The sequence below is a fragment of the Opisthocomus hoazin genome, chromosome 3 (assembly GCF_030867145.1).
Source record: "Opisthocomus hoazin isolate bOpiHoa1 chromosome 3, bOpiHoa1.hap1, whole genome shotgun sequence".
Lineage (NCBI taxonomy): Eukaryota > Metazoa > Chordata > Aves > Opisthocomiformes > Opisthocomidae > Opisthocomus > Opisthocomus hoazin.
The window spans coordinates 94,800,400-94,819,917 of record NC_134416.1 but is presented as its reverse complement, the minus strand read 5'-3'; the positions used below and the strand labels follow the sequence as shown (position 1 = coordinate 94,819,917).

The window sequence follows — 19,518 nt, the reverse complement described above, 5'->3', positions numbered from 1 at the left end:
TTTAACCTCTGCACAGAACAGATTTCTTTGTAGTCCTGATCAGTTTGAGGATAACTTGAGCCCTGGAGCATCTGCATTCATCTAACTTTTACACATTTCTAAACTGATTTGAAATGGGTTTGCGTCATATAAATGCCTAATTCTGGTTTTGAATCTCGTAAACTCTTGACCTTGATGTTGCCTTATTTTCAGGAGGTTCTGCATTTAATTATGTAGTATTTTAAAGGTATCTGCTGTTACTAGTTTTAGATGTATGTATTCTGCTTTCTTCAATTTTTACTTTTTACTTTAAAGAAGGTAAATGGGAACAATATTCTTCACTCTTTTTTATACTGTATGCAAAGAGTTCTTAGCTCTTTCCTCATATACAAGGTTCTCCATGCTCTCTCAGCTATTTTTCTTATCTTTTTCTGCTTTCATTCTTTACTTATGGTGTTCCTGAACTGAATACAGTATTTTAAATGAGGTATACTGTGAGGTACTATTTTTACCATTGCTTTTTCTCATTCTTTGTCTTAGCATGTTGTTTTGATTTTTCTTACCACCAGTCAACCTGGAGCGCTAGCCTTCTACATCGGCTGGCTGCAGTAAGACCCATTTCAGGAGCTTTTATAGTGCACGTGGAAAGGAATGATGCATACGCGTGGTTCTATTTCCTGGTTAGTCTTCTCTAAACGTAGGCTTTTCTTGTGGATCGCCCTGTGAGCGATGCTCGTAGTCCTTCCTCCAGATCGGATCTGCCATCCAGCCTGCCACTGGAAACCAGCGTCAGACTCGGATCCATCCCATCAGGTCTCGGTGCGGTCGGCAGTTCCGGTGCTGCGGACAGGAGAGCGGCTGCCGGCGTTCGTCCCCGGCACCGCTGTGGGAACGTGCTGCGCCCTGTCCTGCATCTGGGACCGCTCTTAAGCAGCTGGGGATCTGTGTAATCTGTGTATGTGTACATGCATAGCCTCTGCGCATGTGAGTGCACATACGTGGCATGTATAGATAGATGCAGTTAATAACTACAGCATTCCCGGTTCACTTGGAAAACTGATTTATTCAGTTTTTCTATTTTAAATGGAGTTGGATAAATACTTATCTGACCTGTATGTTCTGTGGCCCTTAGGAGATTTCACAGTAATTCCAATGTCACTGTGTTTGTCTTTACAGTATGTCTATCAGGCTTCAGTTCAACCAGTCCCTCTAAGGTGAAGGCATAAGATTTTAGTATTATTAATGCCTCATTTCATCTAGTTAATGATCTTTTCAAGTATTCCATCTTCTGTGTGATTTACTTGCCATGTCAGATAAAGATCTTATTTAAGCTAAGTATTATGAAATAATAGAAATCTTTATTTGATTTGAATACAATCAGGATAAAAGAATCCAGTAGAAAATCTGATGTTAAACAGGTGCAGTTCTTAGCGGCATCGCGTGTGTAAGTTCTTTGAACACTCAGGTCTTAACAGATGTGTTCCTTTTCTCCATATGTTACAATAAAGTAAAGATTTGCTCTGAAAATATTGACAGACACTCTACGCAGTCTTGGCAAACACACCGTTGGTTTCCTTACACAATATTGGCTGTGACTATTATTTAACATTAAATAAATATGTGCGTTAAATAGCTGTAAAGCACATATATGTATAAACAAAATCAGTTTTTGTCAGCAAAGTAATATTTTTTTGCTTTCTTGTTTACTGACGCCTAGACAAAGGAATGTGGTTCAAAACAACATCTGTCAAACTGATTTTCATCAGATTAAGTATATCCTCAAAGCAACCATCACAGCTTACAATATACTGGAAATGTAGGTTGTGCTTTGCATAAAACGCCAACAGAATTTAAAGCACTTGAAAGTGTTTGACAAAAGCAGTGATGATAGCCTGCGCATATTCTCCATTTTTGTTTCTATTTTCGGTAGGTTCTTGGGAAAGGTAGTGAGTGATGTTGCAACACTGCCATCCCAGTAGATGTCCCAGAGTACTATTACAGAGTTATGGCCCTGGCAGCTAATCTGGGTCCGCAAAAGCCAATGGTTTGAGAATCTGGCAGCAGAGACTGAATTTATTGCAAAGAAGTTCATCTGTAGAAAGATTTCTTTCATTAAGGATGAAATTAAAGCATGAATCAGCGACTGATTATCCAGGCCTTTCTCTGATCCGTTGAATTCTTCATTAGTATAGATGTGTGATTATATATGCTCTGGCTTGACTCTGGTTCTGTAGATCATCAGAGATAACTGATAATATTAAAATTTTAACAATCTTTTCCAGGACAATGTAATCTAGTAAAAATGGGGGGAAAGGCAGGGGCTTTAACATAGAACATAAATACAGACACATTCAATCATTGACATTTCTGGCGAACTTTCTGCCTTTTTCCCTGCTAGGGAATAATTAATTCATGAAAATGAGCTTCCCAGTCGGCTGGTGTGTCTTCCGCAGGCGCGAAGCATTCTGCCGTTGTAATCAGTGAAGTAGAGGGGTGAAGCCTCCTTACAGTGTGCGCCCGCAGCTGGGTGGGGGAACTCGGGCCAGCCAGAGATGAACGCCGGGATTTCTGTAAAAGGTCTATGTGGCTGGGGGGTCAAGGCGCCCGAGTTGGAAGCCATGTCAGTGTTGCCGTTAGTTCTTCTGCTTAGAAGTTGGAAATCTGGCCTAACTCAAGAAGAGTGCCATCAAAAAGCCGTGGAGAAGACAAACAAGGGTGAAAGTTGAGGACAGATCTGTTCCAGCTGCATCTGGATGTAGATACGTTTTTACAGCTCTGGTTTCCCGTTAGGTTGTTCCCTGTGTGTGAGTGAATTGCCCTGTGCTATCCTAACCCATACTGCGTTAATCTGAGGCGAGTTAGTGTGAGTGTTTTAGTGCCTGCCACACACCCGTGGGATGGTCCTAATCAGTGTCCCATTCCAAGACAGTGCAGCTGAAGACAGTCCCAGAACCAATTGCTTACAGACAAGGCTAAATATGTTATTTTGTGATAGAGTTCAAGACAAATGCTTTATATCTGAAGGATATAGATTTTACCAGGAAACCAGTATTGCTGATTTTTGTCGTCTTTATAAAGATATGCTAGCTGCTTCTGCAGTACTACCTGAAGGATAAAACTCAGATTGGATTTTAGCTTAGCTGATTCTGGAAATGATGCTTATAGGTTCTCCAGCCTAATTCCTTAGACAAAAGAACATAGAACCACGTAAAAATAAGTACAAAAATGTACCAACTATTCTAAATTTATGCACCTTTATTGTGTGCCTAGGGAACTTGGCACTTGCAAGGTAATTGAGTATTAGTAGGTTGACATTTTGAGCACGAGACCAGAGTTTCTGAGAAGACTTTTATGATTTGCAGCAGGAAAAGCTGTGTTTGAAACATCCATTTTGTTAGAGATTCCTTCTGGTTGTCATTTTTGGCCAAAACCATGGAGCATTTGACTTGTTTTTAAGGCAAGAAGTATGGAACAGACAATAGATAATAACAGTCTGGTGGTAGGGACAAGCTGTAGCACGTTCAGCAAATACAGGCTCTTTTTTGGAAACGTTGATTTGAATTTCATGCATCATCCAAGCATAGTGAACACTGAAAGGTCATACTAAGAATATAAGGAAAAAATCCATCTGATTTGAATTTCTCACTGTTATTTTTAATAATGCAATGTCACACAAATAACTGATTCTTCGAGTGTGACTAAAGCCAGTTGAAGAATAACTTGCCATGCGTTATTTTTTCCATTTACTGTTAGTTTCCTTTATGATGTCATGGTGTTAGTTTATGAACGGTACCTTGAGCCACTGCAGTGCCTCTGTGTTTTCTCAGTCAGAATTATTTTTTGGGTTTGTTACTCAGCATCCAGGAAACCTCGTGCAGAATGCAACATACTAATTGGCCTAGTACAATCAGGAGAAAATTAAAGTGTTTTGCTATTGATCTTTGTTTGTTATTAGTTTACGCTAACAGCAAATTAGATTGAAGAAGTCCAACATAGCTATCAAAATATTCTTTCTAATTGCAGGAGACATCATCGATGTTCTTAAATGGAGGTATTTTAGAGCAGAACTTCCTGTCTTTCTGACCCTTTAAAAAAGGGATGATGAGTCTTGTTAAATAACTAGGGTGTTCAGAGACTGTGTAGCAGTACTGTGACTTAAACAGGGCTCAGGCAGTATTTATTAGACCATTATATCAAGGTCTAATACTGTGCTGCTTGTTACCTTAACTCAACATCATTTTAATAAATCTTTGTAAGCTGTGTAGTTGTAAAGTGTATCATAATAATCAGTATCATTCCTCTCATAAATAAGTTGATTTGTGTTTGCTTTGTGTTGTTCCAACCTTGTCAGCCACAACATCACAGGGTAGAGGACCTTTCTCATGGGCCAAGTTAATGAACGACCTGCTCTGAGACCTCGGTTATGGATGTGCTCGGAGAGAGGCACAACTTTACCTCCATGCCCTCCTTCCCTTTGCAATGCCCCAGGTTACACGGTTTTCTCACAGAAGTATTGCATCTATTGTGTAGGCTTTCTGGAGCTCCTGGTCTCAATCCTTCTGCAGACTCCATGCAGATGGGTGGTTTTACTTGCCCGGGAGACCACTGAAGTTGCTGAGTATTTGTAATTTAGACACTGTGGCGATGCCCACCTCCAGGGGTGATTTGGCCTCCAGGTAGAGGTGGTCAGTTCAGTAGATCGGTGGCCCAGGGAAACTGATGCCTCGTGCTGACCAAGCTTCAGGGTCGAATTCTGCCTATGGAGAGTCTGTTCCTATTGGCGTGGATGCAGGTCTGCAAATGAAAAAGCAGGGCAGACTTTTCTTTATGTTTTTTTTTTAACATTTGTTTTATTGCAGACATATTTCTCCTTCTGTGTAACAGACTAGGTAAATACTCACTAGAAAGTTTATAATTTAAGGTATTGGGTGTTGTGTTTTCTGAGACTCAGACTCTTAATCCCTGTGATTGACAGATATAAACTTGAATTTTATTTTATTTTCCATCACAGCAGCAAGTTTAGTCCCACTACAGTTTTCATTGTTGCAACACAAATATACTAAGCCTAAAGTACTGCTGGCAGCTTATAAATAAAATTTGAGGATTAAGAAACCAAAGCAAACAAACAAAGACTCTCAGCTTTAAGTAAGGAGCGGAGTGCTGTTGGACTAGCCTTTTACTGCTGGCGCAATGAATATGAAGTAATAGCAGCCAAAACCTGCAGGTCTGTTCTTGGCTGCAATAAGTACTAGTAAGGCAGCAGTCATTTGAATAGGAAATTTATCTTGTCTATTTTAAACATTCATTGCTTGCCAAAAATGCCACTTGTCTTGCATTGTATGTGTGATGTACTTTTCACTTTTAACTTCTAAATAATTTGTACAAATAATCCCTCTTATTTTTTTCAGCCCACCTAAACCAGCGCTGTTCATCTCTGGTGTCATTGCTAGGGTAAGATTACCGTTGAATTTCTTTCAGTTGTAGAAAAATGATTGTAGGCTTTTCAGAATTATCACTGATCAGAGCAAAATTAATCTTTTTCATTCCTCTTCTTTTATGAGAAGAGGCTTCGCATTTTGTATATTTGGGTGAGTCCCTTTGAGCATTCTTTTTAGCTTTTTGTGAAACTGAAATTATTTATTGAAATTACTTCCACCGTTTTACTTTGAATTTTAGGACTTTATTGGATCTTCTTTTCACACCTAAGATAGATATTACTGCATTCATTTTCTTTGAAAGCAGTTGCATGTAAGTCTGCTGTTACAGCTTGATCTGTGATGAAGAGCGACAGTCCTGCCTGTAAGGATGCCTGTTTGAAGATACGTGTTTGAGCTGCCGCCTGTGCCTTGGGGTGCTTGGGATTCAAAGCGTTATTCCCTGGATTTTAACAGCAGGCAGGACCTGGAAATCTATAAGCTAAATCATTAGTATTAACAAGCCATTAATTGTATGATCAGCAATTCAAGCCTTGTGTGTTGTGACAGGGTTTTTCTGGTGGCTTTACATGATGGGTGCTGTTGTCATGATGACCTTGCATTGCTGGGGTGTGTGGTGTGGTTTACCGGTGAGGTGCTGTGGCTGTGTCAGGTCACGCAGGTGGAAGGAGCGAGCTGACGCAAATTTTGCCAGCCTGTAGGAGTAGTAGACAGGCACTGCTGTATTTTGTGGACCTCCGTCTGCACCAAGGTGGATACCTATTTAGGAATTTAGATGGATAATTACTTCTAATTATTACATTAGTGTTTTAGATGGCTAATTACTTCTAATTATTGCATTAGTGTTCAGTAATTTTGATAGCGCTTTAACGATTTTAGGGTAGTGATATTTTTTTGAATGACACAGGAAATCTCAGACAAAAAACCCAAGCCCCCAGTTTAGTAGGCATGCAAAAGATTCAAAATGGAAAGAAACTGTTTTATTGACTTTAACTCAGCTCTTCTTTGGCTAATCAGTTACTTGATAGGGTACTATACTTTTCCTCAGTAAGCTGTCAGGTACAGGTTTGTTTATTAACCTGTGAAGAGCAAAATTGTTCTATCATTTTCTGAGACTTTTTAGCTCCCGAATACGTATCAAAATTTCTTCTCTATCTAATAAAAAAACCCTAGAAATGCTTTTTTGAACCCAGAGAATTTTTAAATTTTTAAGTTTCATGATAGTTCTCATCAGTGTCAAGTGGAAGTTTATATACTGTGACCTCTCCTGTTTAGTGTCTTTATCAGATAGAAGGCTCCTCATCAGGTTTGTGGATGGCACCAAACTGAGAGGAACAGTTAAGAAGTTTGAGGGCAGGGCTACTACTTGGAGGGACCTGGACAGGCTGGAAGAGTGACAGGCAGCAGCTGGACATGAGCCAGCTGGGCGTAGAACAGTGAGAAGGCCAACAGCATCTCCGGCTGCGTTAACAGGAAAGTAGCTGGTAGATTGAAGTAAGGGATTATCCCCCTCTGCTTGGCACGCTTTAGGCCACATGTGGAATAGCTCATCCAGTTTTGGACACCGTGGCGTATGAAAGGTGCTGATAAACCAGAGCGAGTTCACTGGAGGGCCACCAAGGTGGTCCGGGGCTGGAACACGTGCCCTGGGAGGAGAGGCTGAGGGAGCAGGCCTTGTTTATCATGGAGAAGAGACGGTTTCAGGAGGACCTTAACAGCAGCCTTCCCACGTCTACAAGGAAGTTATCAAGAAGATGGAGCCAGGTTTTTTCGAGTGGTGCGTGGCAGACAGACAAGAGACAACAGACACAAGTGAAATGGAGGGGCCTGATTAGACATAAAAAAAATAAATTTCTTCACTACGAAGACATTCAGACAGTGGAGCAGGTTGCCTGGAGGGGCTATTCAGTCTCTGTCCTTAGAGGTTTTCAAGACCAGACTGGATAAAAACCGGGAGTAAGGTGGTCTGATCTCTTTGAGATTTGCTCTGCTTTGAGCAGGAGGTTGGGCTAGAGACCCTTCCAACCTGAATTATTCTATGATATTTTGATTTGAAGATAGGCATTTCCTGCTAACACTTACAGACTGACTCTGTCACCTGTTCAGCTGTCACAGTACCCACAAATCATAGCAGATGGACATTCATATCACCTGTTGGAGACAACAAGGTGTGAGGGGGCAGAGAGGTATGGAAAAGGCAAACAGCAGCATCGGGGCGAAAGAAGGTAGAAAATGCTCAGTCTGGGGAGAGGAGGTCTTTGAAAACTGGAACCAACTTGGAGTAGAGAAAAAAGTGGAAAAAATGTAAAAAGTTAACCTAGTGATCAAGATGTAGTGTAGCATGAGGAGCCATGAAGTATTAAAGATAGGAAAGGGGTTTTTCCCTTGGGTCACTTCAAGAATACTGCGTTCTTGGATGGTGTGTGTGACTGGAAGAAGTGAAACCTGCATGAGTGAAATTTTGAAGTTGGCTAAAAGAATGGCAAGATAGGGTGTGGACAGGGGGACTTCAGAGTAACATGCAACACTGTTTTCCATCTGCTCTTCACATATTTAAAAACTCACATCCACTCGAACTGGAGAGTAAGCCTTTAAGACTTCTTAATTTCTTCCTGGTTTGTTCTTTGAACAGGGTGATAAGGACTTCCCTCCAGCTGCGGCTCAGGTGGCTCATCAGAAACCACATCCTTCTGTGGAAAAGCTTCCTCACCCACAACATGTCAAACAGCACATCCACCAGCCTCGCAAGTGAGCTCTCCATCAAAATCTCAGCCAGACTGCCATCAGCAAAGAAGTTTTCCAGAGAAGGCAAAAACCCTTTAGGATTCTCACTGTCAAATCAGTAAAATTGACCTCTAAAATAATATGCTGTTTCTTTTACTTTAATTCTCGAGGGTTAATAGGAATGAAGACATTGTTCATTTGTTATCCCAGATGGAAAATTCTCTGTTAAGTATTTACTGATCAAGGGTGGGTTTTTTTATAAGATTTTCTTATTACCAAGATAAAACTTTAGTATGAATTATATGATTATTGAGCATAAAATTTGTACTTTTAGTTGTGACATTGCAATAGCAGATAGTTAATGTAGTTCTTATGCTAAGCCAGTAAGGAAGAATAGCCCTTTTGTACTGGTGCCTTTACTATCTGGGGGGAGTTTGGTGTGTGTTGAGAAAGAAATCGGTGGGTGTCTTGATTGTGTAGAACCCTTGCAGTCTTCAGTATCCTACAGTGTTACACCCCAGTAGCTGTGCCCTCTGATTTCAAATAGTGAGATGATAGAAGGACCCAAAAACATTCTCAAGTGGGCAGAAATCCAGCTGAATCTTCTTTACACCGCTTTGCACTTGCACAGTCTTGCAGAGGTGCTTCCATTTAGAGGTCTGTGGGTATGGAGAGGGGGGAGAGACCAGAGTTACAAGAACACTGCTGCTGTAGGCAACTGATTTGTGATCTTGTGGGTCTCACTGAGGCCTGTATTTTTATGAGGTGATGATTTCTTAATTTCAGTAGCAAGCTGAAGGACCTCAGGACCCTCCCGAATTGAATGTAAAATAAACTGGTGAAAAATCTGTTTTCTTTTTTTAACTTACAGTTGGAGATCACAGTTTCAAATTAAGAGACACCATTAGTGTTTAACTCTATGACCCACCCTCTGTTGCCCATCATATTTTTTCCTGGTCTTCTTATTGTGAATAAGGACGGAGGGAATAAAAAAGTTACTTTTCAAATAGAGCGGTCAGATTAGTTTTGGCCACATAATTAAATCTTGCACAGTTCAAAATCACTTAGTTCTGTCATTTTCCTTCTACAACTCATCTCTGTAAAACGCAGGAAAATAATTTTTTTTAACATTCCATCTACATTTTTAAAGTGTACTTCTGTTTTTATCTGACTAAATACAGTACAGGCTTTAATACCCTTTAGGTTTGTAAAACTTCTAATAATGTCAAAAAAGTGGGTACTGGTTCTGGTGCTGCAAACATTCACATGGCAAATCAGTGAAAGTTTGGAGTCACTTGGGACTTTATTTGTTCATTTGTGTTTAAAATCAAATAGTATAGAGGAGAGTTTTTAAAATATTTTTTTAAATTTCTGCAGATTAAATAATTATTCCCTGAGTAGCTGATTTAAAACAACAGCAACAAAATCATGTGAAATATGGTGCATTTCACAAGTAGAATAACTCAGTTCATGTGGGGGAGACGGACCTGGCATTTCCATGTCTTCGGAGGCTTGAAATGGAAATGGTGTTTTGCAACGGATATGCATGGATATGTTTATTCTACACCCAAGGACAGATGCACAATCTGTATATGCAGTCCTTATTTTCAATGTAATTAGATAACCGTACTTGCCTTAAGGAATGAGTGTTGTTTATAAGAATTATTCTGTACTAAAATATGAATAGTTTTTAAAATATGCTTTCTGTTTCTGATGTCGGTACGTCTGAGGCCTTGTTGGTAGCCACTCATGAGTGTACAAGTGATTCACACATGAGTAACTCATAAGGGTAGCATTGTTGAGCCTTGTGGAATATCTGCAGGAGGTAATTTGCTGGCAGGAGCATTTGCAGATTCAGGACAAAGTGGTGGCATCTTGTTGATGGTGCAGCCAGAAGCTGTCTGTGTGCCGCATCAGCGACGAAGCAGGTCATCGCAGGCACGTGGTACTGGTAGCTGCTGGCATGAGAGTGAGCTGGATGGTCTTGTGCCTACATCTGAAGTAGTGTCTAGACTCCAGCTGTAGTCAGTGGTAATGTAGTCTAGACAGTCGGTAAAGTATGGCATCTTTGACCAAATTTGAAAGATGTGTCTTTCAAGATGAGCTGGATCACTCTCGACTTCATTGGCTGCAGTGGAAAACTAAACGTACCTCGGGGTAGCAGCACATGATAAGGTGGGGCTGGGTACCGCTACTCTGCGTCTAGTAGTAACTGGTAGAAATGTGTATTTCTATCTTCTGAAAGCAACACCCCATTTCCATTCTAATAATAAGTTAGGGACTTAGCTTTTGAATTACAAACTACTGCTCCTGGTTGCTAATGCAATATATACAGCATATATAGGCAATACCTGAATTTTGTCTTTGATTACTTAGATGGATATGTAAGTTTGTAAGTATCACTGTCAAGATAGCTTTAGTTGCTTTTAGAGTGCAGGAATTCCTATATGGTTAGAAAATGTCTCTGTATGAAAGCATATTATATATTGTTTGGGGGTATCCATGTTTATAGATAAGTGTGCTTACCAAAGCGTTACCTTGCCCAAAATAAAGAATCGTAACTGGTGATCTGGATTGCCTACTCATGGTTATTGATACTTTAAAAATATGTTACAATAACGTACAAGCACAGGAGATGTTCAGGTGTTACCTTGAAATGATCGCAAGAGAAATTTTCTGTAATTGTCAATGTGGCAATAATGCAAGAATAAAGCATGAAGTTGTATATTGGGCTGCTCTTTTCTCTAAGTACAATGTGTATCAGCAGGGTGCGGTTTTGTGGGGTTTATGGGATTTTATTACAGAATGCTCCATGACTAATCAACGTTTTATAGATTGTGAAATTTATTAGGAAGTTTTATGACACAGTGGATGAGCTATTTTGGATAGTCCGGTCTCCTTTGAAATGAAAACTAGATGCTACCAGCTGGAATGGGGGTTGCTGTTTTCAACTACGGACGGAATTGGAGACCCTCGCTCGATCTTTGTGGAGCTGTGGAATCTAAGCCTGGAAATAAATTGGTATGGTAAAAGAAGTGAAATTTAACGTTTTCCATTGCCTTTCAAGTTCTGATCTCCTTTCAGAAAAAGGAAGTATTGTAATCAGAAGCAGCAAGCTTCTCATAAAACTGCAGTTAACGTTACATAATGCATGCAAGAACACAAGTGATTCACAAAGGAGTCTGGAGAAATGGCTGCAGTCTTTCTGGGAGCTTTCTGATACTTTGGGAATCCTATGTTTAGTATATGTGTAGTGTGTATGTAATACAACAGATATGTTGTACGGTGCAGACATGATAGATTTTACTGCACTGGAACTACTGCAATGTTACATCCTTAGACTCTGCACTCACATAATACTGTGCTGCATTAGTCAAAAAAATGTCTTCTTTCATTAAAATCTGGGGGAAGTTCACATGCGTGACGTCTGGCATACTGCTGCTTGAGTTGTCCGTAATTATTCCAAGTTCCATGGCCCTCCTATCAGCAGTATTGCAAATCTTATTAGTAATTAGAAATTACTACTTCTGGTTTCAGCAGAAACCAGAAGTTGTTTCTGGTTTACCCTTTTGTCATCAAATGTCTTGAAATGTAAGTCTTGTACTTCTGTCTGTGGTAGTATGATCATCACATGCTCCTGGCTGTTTAATGAAAATATTCACAGCAATCTGTGAATCAAAAATTAGGGGACCTAATATATGCTTATAAATATCTCAAGGGTGGGTGTCAGGAGGATGGGGCCAAACTCTTTTCAGTGGTGCCCAGCGACAGGACAAGGGGCAATGGGCACAAACTGAGGCACAGGAAGTTCTGTCTGAACATGAGGAAGAACTTCTTCACTCTGAGGGTGACGAAGCACTGGAACAGGCTGCCCAGGGAGGTTGTGGAGTCTCCTTCTCTCAAGACCCGCCTGGACAAGGTCCTGTGCAGCCTGCTGTAGGTGACCCTGCTTCGGCAGGAGGGTTGGACTAGATGACCCACAGAGGTCCCTTCCAACCCCTACCATTTTGTGATTCTGTAATCTGTTTCATACAAAGGGGAAGGGGATGGACTGGACATACTTTTTTGTCCCTTTGGAATAACTGTATTCTGAATACTCACCATCTTCAAGGAGGTGTGGGCTTTATAAACCACTTCTTATGTCCCCTTCAGATTTGGGTATGTAAAGCTTAAACTGAGATTTAAGTCTAGGCCAGTGCTTCCAGCTACAGGATTAGGACATGTTAATTGCATTTCTGAAAATGTGGGGATGTCAGTAAGGGAACAGTTACTTTTACAGCAGAAGACTTTTACAGTTGCTGGTCAGATGCTGCAATGGTGTAAAGAATTAAGAAGATAAATCTCTCTTTCAGTTGAATTTCTTTGCACACAAACCTCCTCCCTCACAAGACGAAGACACTTAAATATAACTGGTTACAGCTAACATTATCTGCTCTGTCAGTAAGAGGAATCAGTTGGGGGTTTGGACTAGATGACCCACAGAGGCTCTTTCCAACCCCTAACATTCTGTGATTCTGTGAATCCAGATCGTAGTGACTGGAGGAGCCTCAGTGAGAAGAAACTGAGTCAGGTCTACAGCAGTAAATCTTCATCAGACTTCTTCAACAGGTGGGTAAATAAATTTGCATTGTAGTTGTAGCCTTTGGTAAGGGCTGCGCATGATTGTATTCCATATGATTAGTAAAGGTAATTACTAAGTACGTGATTTGCTTTCCTAAAGAGTTCTTTTTTTCCTCAGCATTTCTCTGTCACACCTCTGGCATGCACACGTTTTTGTTAGGAAGGTGGAGATTTGTGTTTTCTTGTCTGCTGTGTTCTTGGGTCTCCTTCAAGAAAGTGTATTTATGGGTTTTCCTCATCCCCCATCAAAGAAACGGCATCTAATGTATACTATTTTTTGAGTCTTTCCCTAAAATGGTAGCGCTAGTATTTTGATAGGAAGCCTGAGAGGGGGGATGTGTTGTATTTGACAAAGCACTCCATGAACAGAGAAGTCGGTTCTGTTGCAAGGGCTGTTTCCCTTCCCTTCAGGATGCCGACCAGAGACCTCACAATACCATTTTCTGAGAACGTCGTTTGTGACTTTGCTTGGAGCTGATGAGCGTGCGTGGATGCTGGTGGTTTTTCGCAAAACACACTCCCAGCGCTGCCAGGGGTGAAACTGAAACAGAGATACTAAAGCCATTGCAAGCACAGATCTTGCAAGTGACCTTGAAAGAAGCCCTGTAATGTAATCTCTGCTGCCCAGCTTGCGCTGGGAGATATTTTTAGGAAACTCGAGTGGCTGGCGTTCTGTAGATCACTCATGGCTTTGGAAAAAGAAAAGCATTTGTAATCCACAGTGCTTTTAAGGATTATAAAAATTGTTTAGCTGTTAATGAGCTGTGAGCTCCCTGCAGCCGGCGGTAGGGACACGTGTTACTACCTTTGGTGCATTCTCACAATGTTGTGACGAAAGCTGGTTCAGCAAAATGTTTTTTACGATTCTTTCTGGCTGACAAGTGGCAGGTTATGAAGGTAGGTAAAATAACTTCTTCCAAGCAGTTTTTGCTAGGCTGTCTCCGGTGTTGATAGATGTCTGACACCATGTTAAGAAGGATAATGACATCGCTTTCTAACATACGGAGGAGCAAGTGCACCGGAGCGCAGCCGCTGACCTGGCTTCCCTCTTAAACCAGAGCTGTCTCTGGAAATACAGAGCAGCGCAGTTAGTTACAGTGAAAGCGAAAGCTAGCGACGAACCTCTGCATGCTGCCAGCGGCGGAGATAACGCGTGGCTCATCGTGTGTCAACGTGACTGAAGCTGCAGATACGTTCGGTGCCTTCTAGAGTAAAATTGCACCAGTGTGCGCTGTTGGGGTCTGAAGGAAGAGAGGCATCAGTTGTTTTCTTGATTTACATTTACTGTGTATCTACTCTATTTACCTGAAAACTTTGCTTAGTATTTAAAAAACAAATAAAGCCTTATTTTTGAAGTTATGTACACCTAATCTTAGGCTTCATTTCTTTTTTCAAGTGATGTACTGCTCTGCAGTGAAGGTTAACCTTCCACTTGTTTGACTTGTGCTCACTTCATGGTTCCTTTCTTGTAAAAAGCTGTTCTAATCCGTGATTGTTGCTGTGAATTCGGAGCAGATTTTCACAAAGAGGAGCCACGGACAGCGAGCTCCTGCTGAGAGACTCCTGATGCTGATGGAGCTCAGGGAGTGGAGGGCGAGCACGCAGCGGTGGTTCAGGAGGACAGTGGGTGATGGACAACAGCGGGCAGCCCTCCACAACCAGGGAGGGCCCTCAGGTGGCTGGGGGACAGTAGTCTTGATGGAGCGTGCATATGGGCCTGGTCTTTTTCACCTCGCTCTGTCCCTGGCACCGGAGTGTCACAGTGGCGCAGGTTCTCAGCTGGTTCTCAGCTCCAGGCGGGTCTGTCCCCAGCAGGAGGGTGGGCCAGCTGGGCTGCTGACCTGGTGGCGAACTCTGAGGAAGCTACGACTTCTGTAGCTTTCTCTCTTGTAGACCAGCAGACTGGGGCACATGCTGGTGGAACGTTGCGCGCTTGCTTCTGCTTTTTGATGTATTCAGATCTTCAGTGAACAGGAGCCGTGACTAAAGCAGTAAACCCTCAAGTATTAGGACTAGAATAGTAAGTGGATCAGCACAGAAGTGGATTCAGTTGCATTCTGTAGAACTGTTGTTAGAAGATGATGAGAGAAAAACTGAGCTATCATCTCAGAACTGGATACTGACCGTTTCTTATGCTGCTCAGCAACCTCAATTTCCACTGCCTAATTACATACTGGAAGTACAATTCATTGATTCATAAATCTGCAAGTCCTTTAATCTTTTTGCGTGGGGGAGACCTTTGGATGAGGAAAATCTGCAAGTGCAAACATACTTTAACAAACTTCTGGTTCTTTTAACCTACAAGATTTAGTATAAATAAATTTATATTATCTCTCTTTGCTGCAAAAGCCAGCACTGGGCGTATGCACATGTACGATGTGGAGTTGAGACTAGTTGAACTGAGACCTAATTAATATTCTAGTGTGTGTGTGCCTACAAAGAGAGAGAATAGTGAATTTTAGAATCTGAAATCTAATATTAATCTCGGAGGCATTAAGCAATGTGAGATCAGATTTCTTGGAAAACACAGTTTGGGTGAACACCTTTCACATCCTTTCTGCAGGTAGCTTTTCACTGTTAAATCTGAGTTGCTAATAAAAAAAAAACTACCCTGGAAGCTGATTCCTTATCTAATTTCTACTGTCTGGATAGAAGATAATGAATAGCAAATGCAAGAATTCTCTTTTAGGGCCTGATTTATCACGCAGAACAGAATAAACATTACCCCACTGCTGATGTGACAATTGTGACAGCTGGAGGGGTCTGGAATGAAACGCTGAAGCCTTAAATAAGCCTTTCAATTGAGCTTATTATGAGGAGGTTCGTTAAACACACAGCCTCGCTTTTCATCGCGCCAAATAGCTCCTACAACTGGAAACACGCTGGAAACCTATACTTTGTAGTACGAGAGCTCTACTTGGTGTGCTAATAGCTGGTTCACCATGAGCCAATTGTTGCCAAGATAAATATTTATGGAAAGTGTGGAGTGTGATCTATTTATCATGACTCATAATCTTCCTCTCTCCTAGGTCTGTATGTCTAGTTTGTTTATGGACACAGGTTTTTTCCTGGCTGTCGTTGTCGGCAGCCTGGGTCACCTCTGATGTCAGTCCTTTGCAGCAGGTGTGACTTTGTTCAGTGGGAGCAGGTTTAAAGGCAGAACCTCTGCCTTAAAAGGTACAGAAAAGGTTACCCAGTGGCATCTAAGCACATCTCATCTGGGAGATTTTAGATTCCTACAGATGTAGGTTCCTGTAAGGCAGGTTGTTTTCCCAACCCACGCAGGCACCAATCTTCCAGAGGATTTCTAGTTTGTGTTTACGGAGTCCTGTTAACCTCAGCGATACTCTCCAAAGAATGAAGATAACTTCAGATTTATTTTGCAGGACTGGAGTGTGAAACTAGATATTTTACATGAAGAAGGGACCTCCGAACATCTCTCTTCTCAAACACTGTAAGGTGTATCAACCTGAAAAATGGAGGAGGAGATGACTTGCGGGCAGATGCTTTGCTTTGTGAGTTGTGTTTGTGCAGCTCTGCGGAGGAATGTCAGTGTTAGATGACTTTATGTCCCATCTTCAGTTCTATGGCTTGCTGGTTGCTAAGCCACTTTTAAAATGTTGTTTTCTGGGCTTTTTGCTGACTCCCAAACGTGTTGTAAACCCCTGGCTTCAGGGAGTGAAGCAAAATTTGCCATGCAAAATATGACCCCAGCCTGTCATTGTGTAGGTCCCATGATTTCAAAAATGGGGGACTGGAATTCAACAGAGCTCCTTGGAAGAAGGAGAAGAAGAAACGATGATTTGAGTGAAAACTTGAGTTATTTTGAAAACCATTGAACAAAGTGCTTCAGAGTAAGGTAGCTTACTAGATAGGAAGGGGAAAAACAATCACTGTTATAACACACAGGTGTATATGTACATCTTTACTTATACATGTTGTATAAATCAGTATTGCCTGATTTTAATAACTAGGGGAAAATGTCCTAATTTTGTAATTCCTAATAAATGAGTGTACAGTATGTTTCAGCAGAAACAAATATAAGCCCTACCACAGCTATGCTCTGAGGAATGATACAAACTCCACGCTGATTTACAAAAGCATTCCCAGGGCTACTGCTCTGCAGTTTCTCGTTTACTTACGTGTTGCTTTGCCTAGAGTCAGACAAGACTGCCAAGCAATCGGCAGGATATCTGCTCAGCCTGGAGAGACGATTGAAATGCTTTTAATAGTCAGAAACTTCACTTTCAATTTATTGTCCTTTATGTTCTGAAAATAGAAATATTTCTGTGGCTATTTGTAAGGAGCTGAGATTATAGAGTGAAAAGATTAAAGCACAGCACTTCAGGAAGAAGAGAGGTACCAGTTACCCTGAGAAGCAATTCTAAATAGCGTTAGTGACCTAGCACTACTGCTCCGAGAGGTGTCTAAATAAAAATGGCACCTTTGTGCTCATTATGGGCCACTGCATTTTGATAGCTTATAATATGTACTGAAGGTAAAATGCTAGAGCTGATGTAAATGGAGACTATTACTTTGATACCGTTATAGTTCTAATGGGTAATATAAGCTAAAAGCAATGAATATGAGCCCTGTGTATTTTCAGCCATATTTGCTGGCATTAGTAACAGTATGGCTGAAGACTTCTTGCTTTCCATCAGCTGTGCAGCAAAAGCTCTTCAAGTGTAAAAGGAGAGGTGAACTTGTTTTTACCCTGCAAGCTTAACAGAAATGCAGCATAAGAGCAAATCTTCGATCCCAGTGCAGCTTGCTGAGGGCATCCGCTGGAGTTGTCTGGGGCATCGCTGCAGTGGGGTCAGTGCGGATTTGGGAGAGACTTCTTCTGGCTTCACAGCCTTTCCCATCAGCAGCAACAAGGGAGGAAAGAGAGAGACAGAGAGGGACTCTGCAAAAATATCAAGTAAGGGGTAGAAGGAGGGACCTGACTTGCGAGCAGAACCTGTTTTGGACCTGTGGTCCCTCGGAGGTAGCAGCATGTAACACATCGCCTGTCCTGCCTGCTGGCAGCTCCCTTCCCAGTGCTGCCACTCTCAAGGACCGGCTGTCCTGCCACGCCGTGGCCTGGCTCCGGTTGCAAACTGCCCGGTGACATTCGGCATAGCGGGTGCTATCGATTCCTGGTGAGCTAGGCTCTTCAGAGGTGGGAGCTCGTCCACGTGTGGGGAGGTGTCTAAAAGCAGTGGCTGGGAGAGCATCCGGGGGTGAGACCTCAAGCTGAGCATGCGTCTTTTCACTCCCTAAAACTGCCACTGAATGCTGAGAGTCAGCGGACATTTTCTGTCGATTCGCTGAGGGATGGTTTGGCACACAAACACAATGTCGGGAAGATGTTAATGTAAGATCATGGTAGCAGCTGGCCTGATCCAAGCTTGACATTTTGAGAGGGAACTTCTACAGCCTGCTTGGAAGTGCACCCTGGAAATGTTGAAGTTGGAGCTGAAAGGAGCAGAAATGAGACCTCTTAAGGAAGATACAATTCAGAAAAGTGAATGCAGCTCACATAAAATTATGTAGCACTACTTTGTCTATGGTACTTGGAATAAGCAAATCATGAGCATATATTCTGTGCATGCAAAAGCTGTGACAGGGAGAAATGCACGCATGCCTGCCCTGCAGGTTTCACTTGCCTGGCTCCATCATCTGTGTAAGCACAGGAGGTCCCATCATCTTCGTCCTACCCTTCAGCGCTCGCAGAAGAGGTGGCCACAGTCGTGCGTGGTCTTCTGGTGACCCCTGCCTCCAACTCCCCTGTCCCACTTCTCTGAAACGTCTCACCCCTGGAGCTGTGCTCCTGGAGGGAGGTAGGCATATTCCTGGCTCTGCGCCCTCGCTGCCAGCACCCCGGGTGAGAGCCTCCCAGCAAGGGGAGAAACAGTAACGCCGAAAAGGTGCCTGTGGCTTGCTCAGAAATTTCCCCTGGAGTTGGCTGAGTTGGGAGAGTCTGGGCATGACAGAGATTTGTACTTTGGGGAACTAAGCCAAAGAGTTACCGAAAGAGAAGGCTTTTCAAGGCTGTCTTTGAGTACCAGCAAAGCCTAAAAGAGGTTATGGAGTATCAGAAAGTGGTTTTGAGTGTTCTCGACAGCCTTTTGTATTAGAGGTGAGTCTCCCTGTGGTGTTCTGTCCCAGTCAGTTAGATGGATGATGCCATGGACAGCCTTTGGTCTTAGCCAGAGACCAGCGTGGAAGACCAGAACACGATCTCTGTACCCTTCCTTGGTGAGGGTCCCTGAGGTTTACACCCAAATGTTATCAATGTAGGAGTTTGGAGGGCCACTGCCAGAAGCACTGCTCAGGACACTGCTTTGCATGATCTTCAGGGCTCAGGCAGCTCCTGGGGCGTTCTGGTGACCAGTGACATCCAGCCATCGGGTGCAATTCTTCAGGAGAGTCTGTGAAGGCTTGTTGCTGGTGAGCAGCTGACGGGAGACAGGGGAACAAGAGCGTTCTGTTCTGGACCATGGGATGTGTTCCGAGTTTGTGCCAGACATCAAATGTGTGGGGTTGCACACCACGTGTGACCCTGTCTGCTGGTGATGCTGACGAGTAACCCAATAAAAGCACAGACTGGGTCCCTCAATAAGCACTGTTTACAGCAATGCCTAGAGCATGGCGTTTAGAACATGGACTCAGATTTTAAGGGATCTGAATTTCTAGCCCATTTTGTGGAAGCTTTTGTTATCTTTCATGGAAACTGATTGCTTACCAGTAAAATGCAGGCGGTTGTTGTGACAATTTA

The 19,518-nt window shown here is 42.3% G+C and overlaps 1 protein-coding gene across 1 annotated transcript in view; it reads left to right on the top strand.

Moving 5' to 3' along the window:
* The window catches only part of DAP (death associated protein), a 52,667-nt gene extending 41,804 nt beyond the window's left edge, over positions 1-10,863 (top strand). The window contains exons 3-4 of the mRNA XM_075417097.1: positions 5,388-5,430; positions 8,047-10,863. Of these exons, the coding sequence (XP_075273212.1) occupies positions 5,388-5,430; positions 8,047-8,166 (163 nt within the window). The 3' untranslated portion in view covers positions 8,167-10,863. The remainder of the gene's footprint in view (positions 1-5,387; positions 5,431-8,046) is intronic.
* The last annotated feature ends 8,655 nt before the right edge of the window (positions 10,864-19,518 follow it).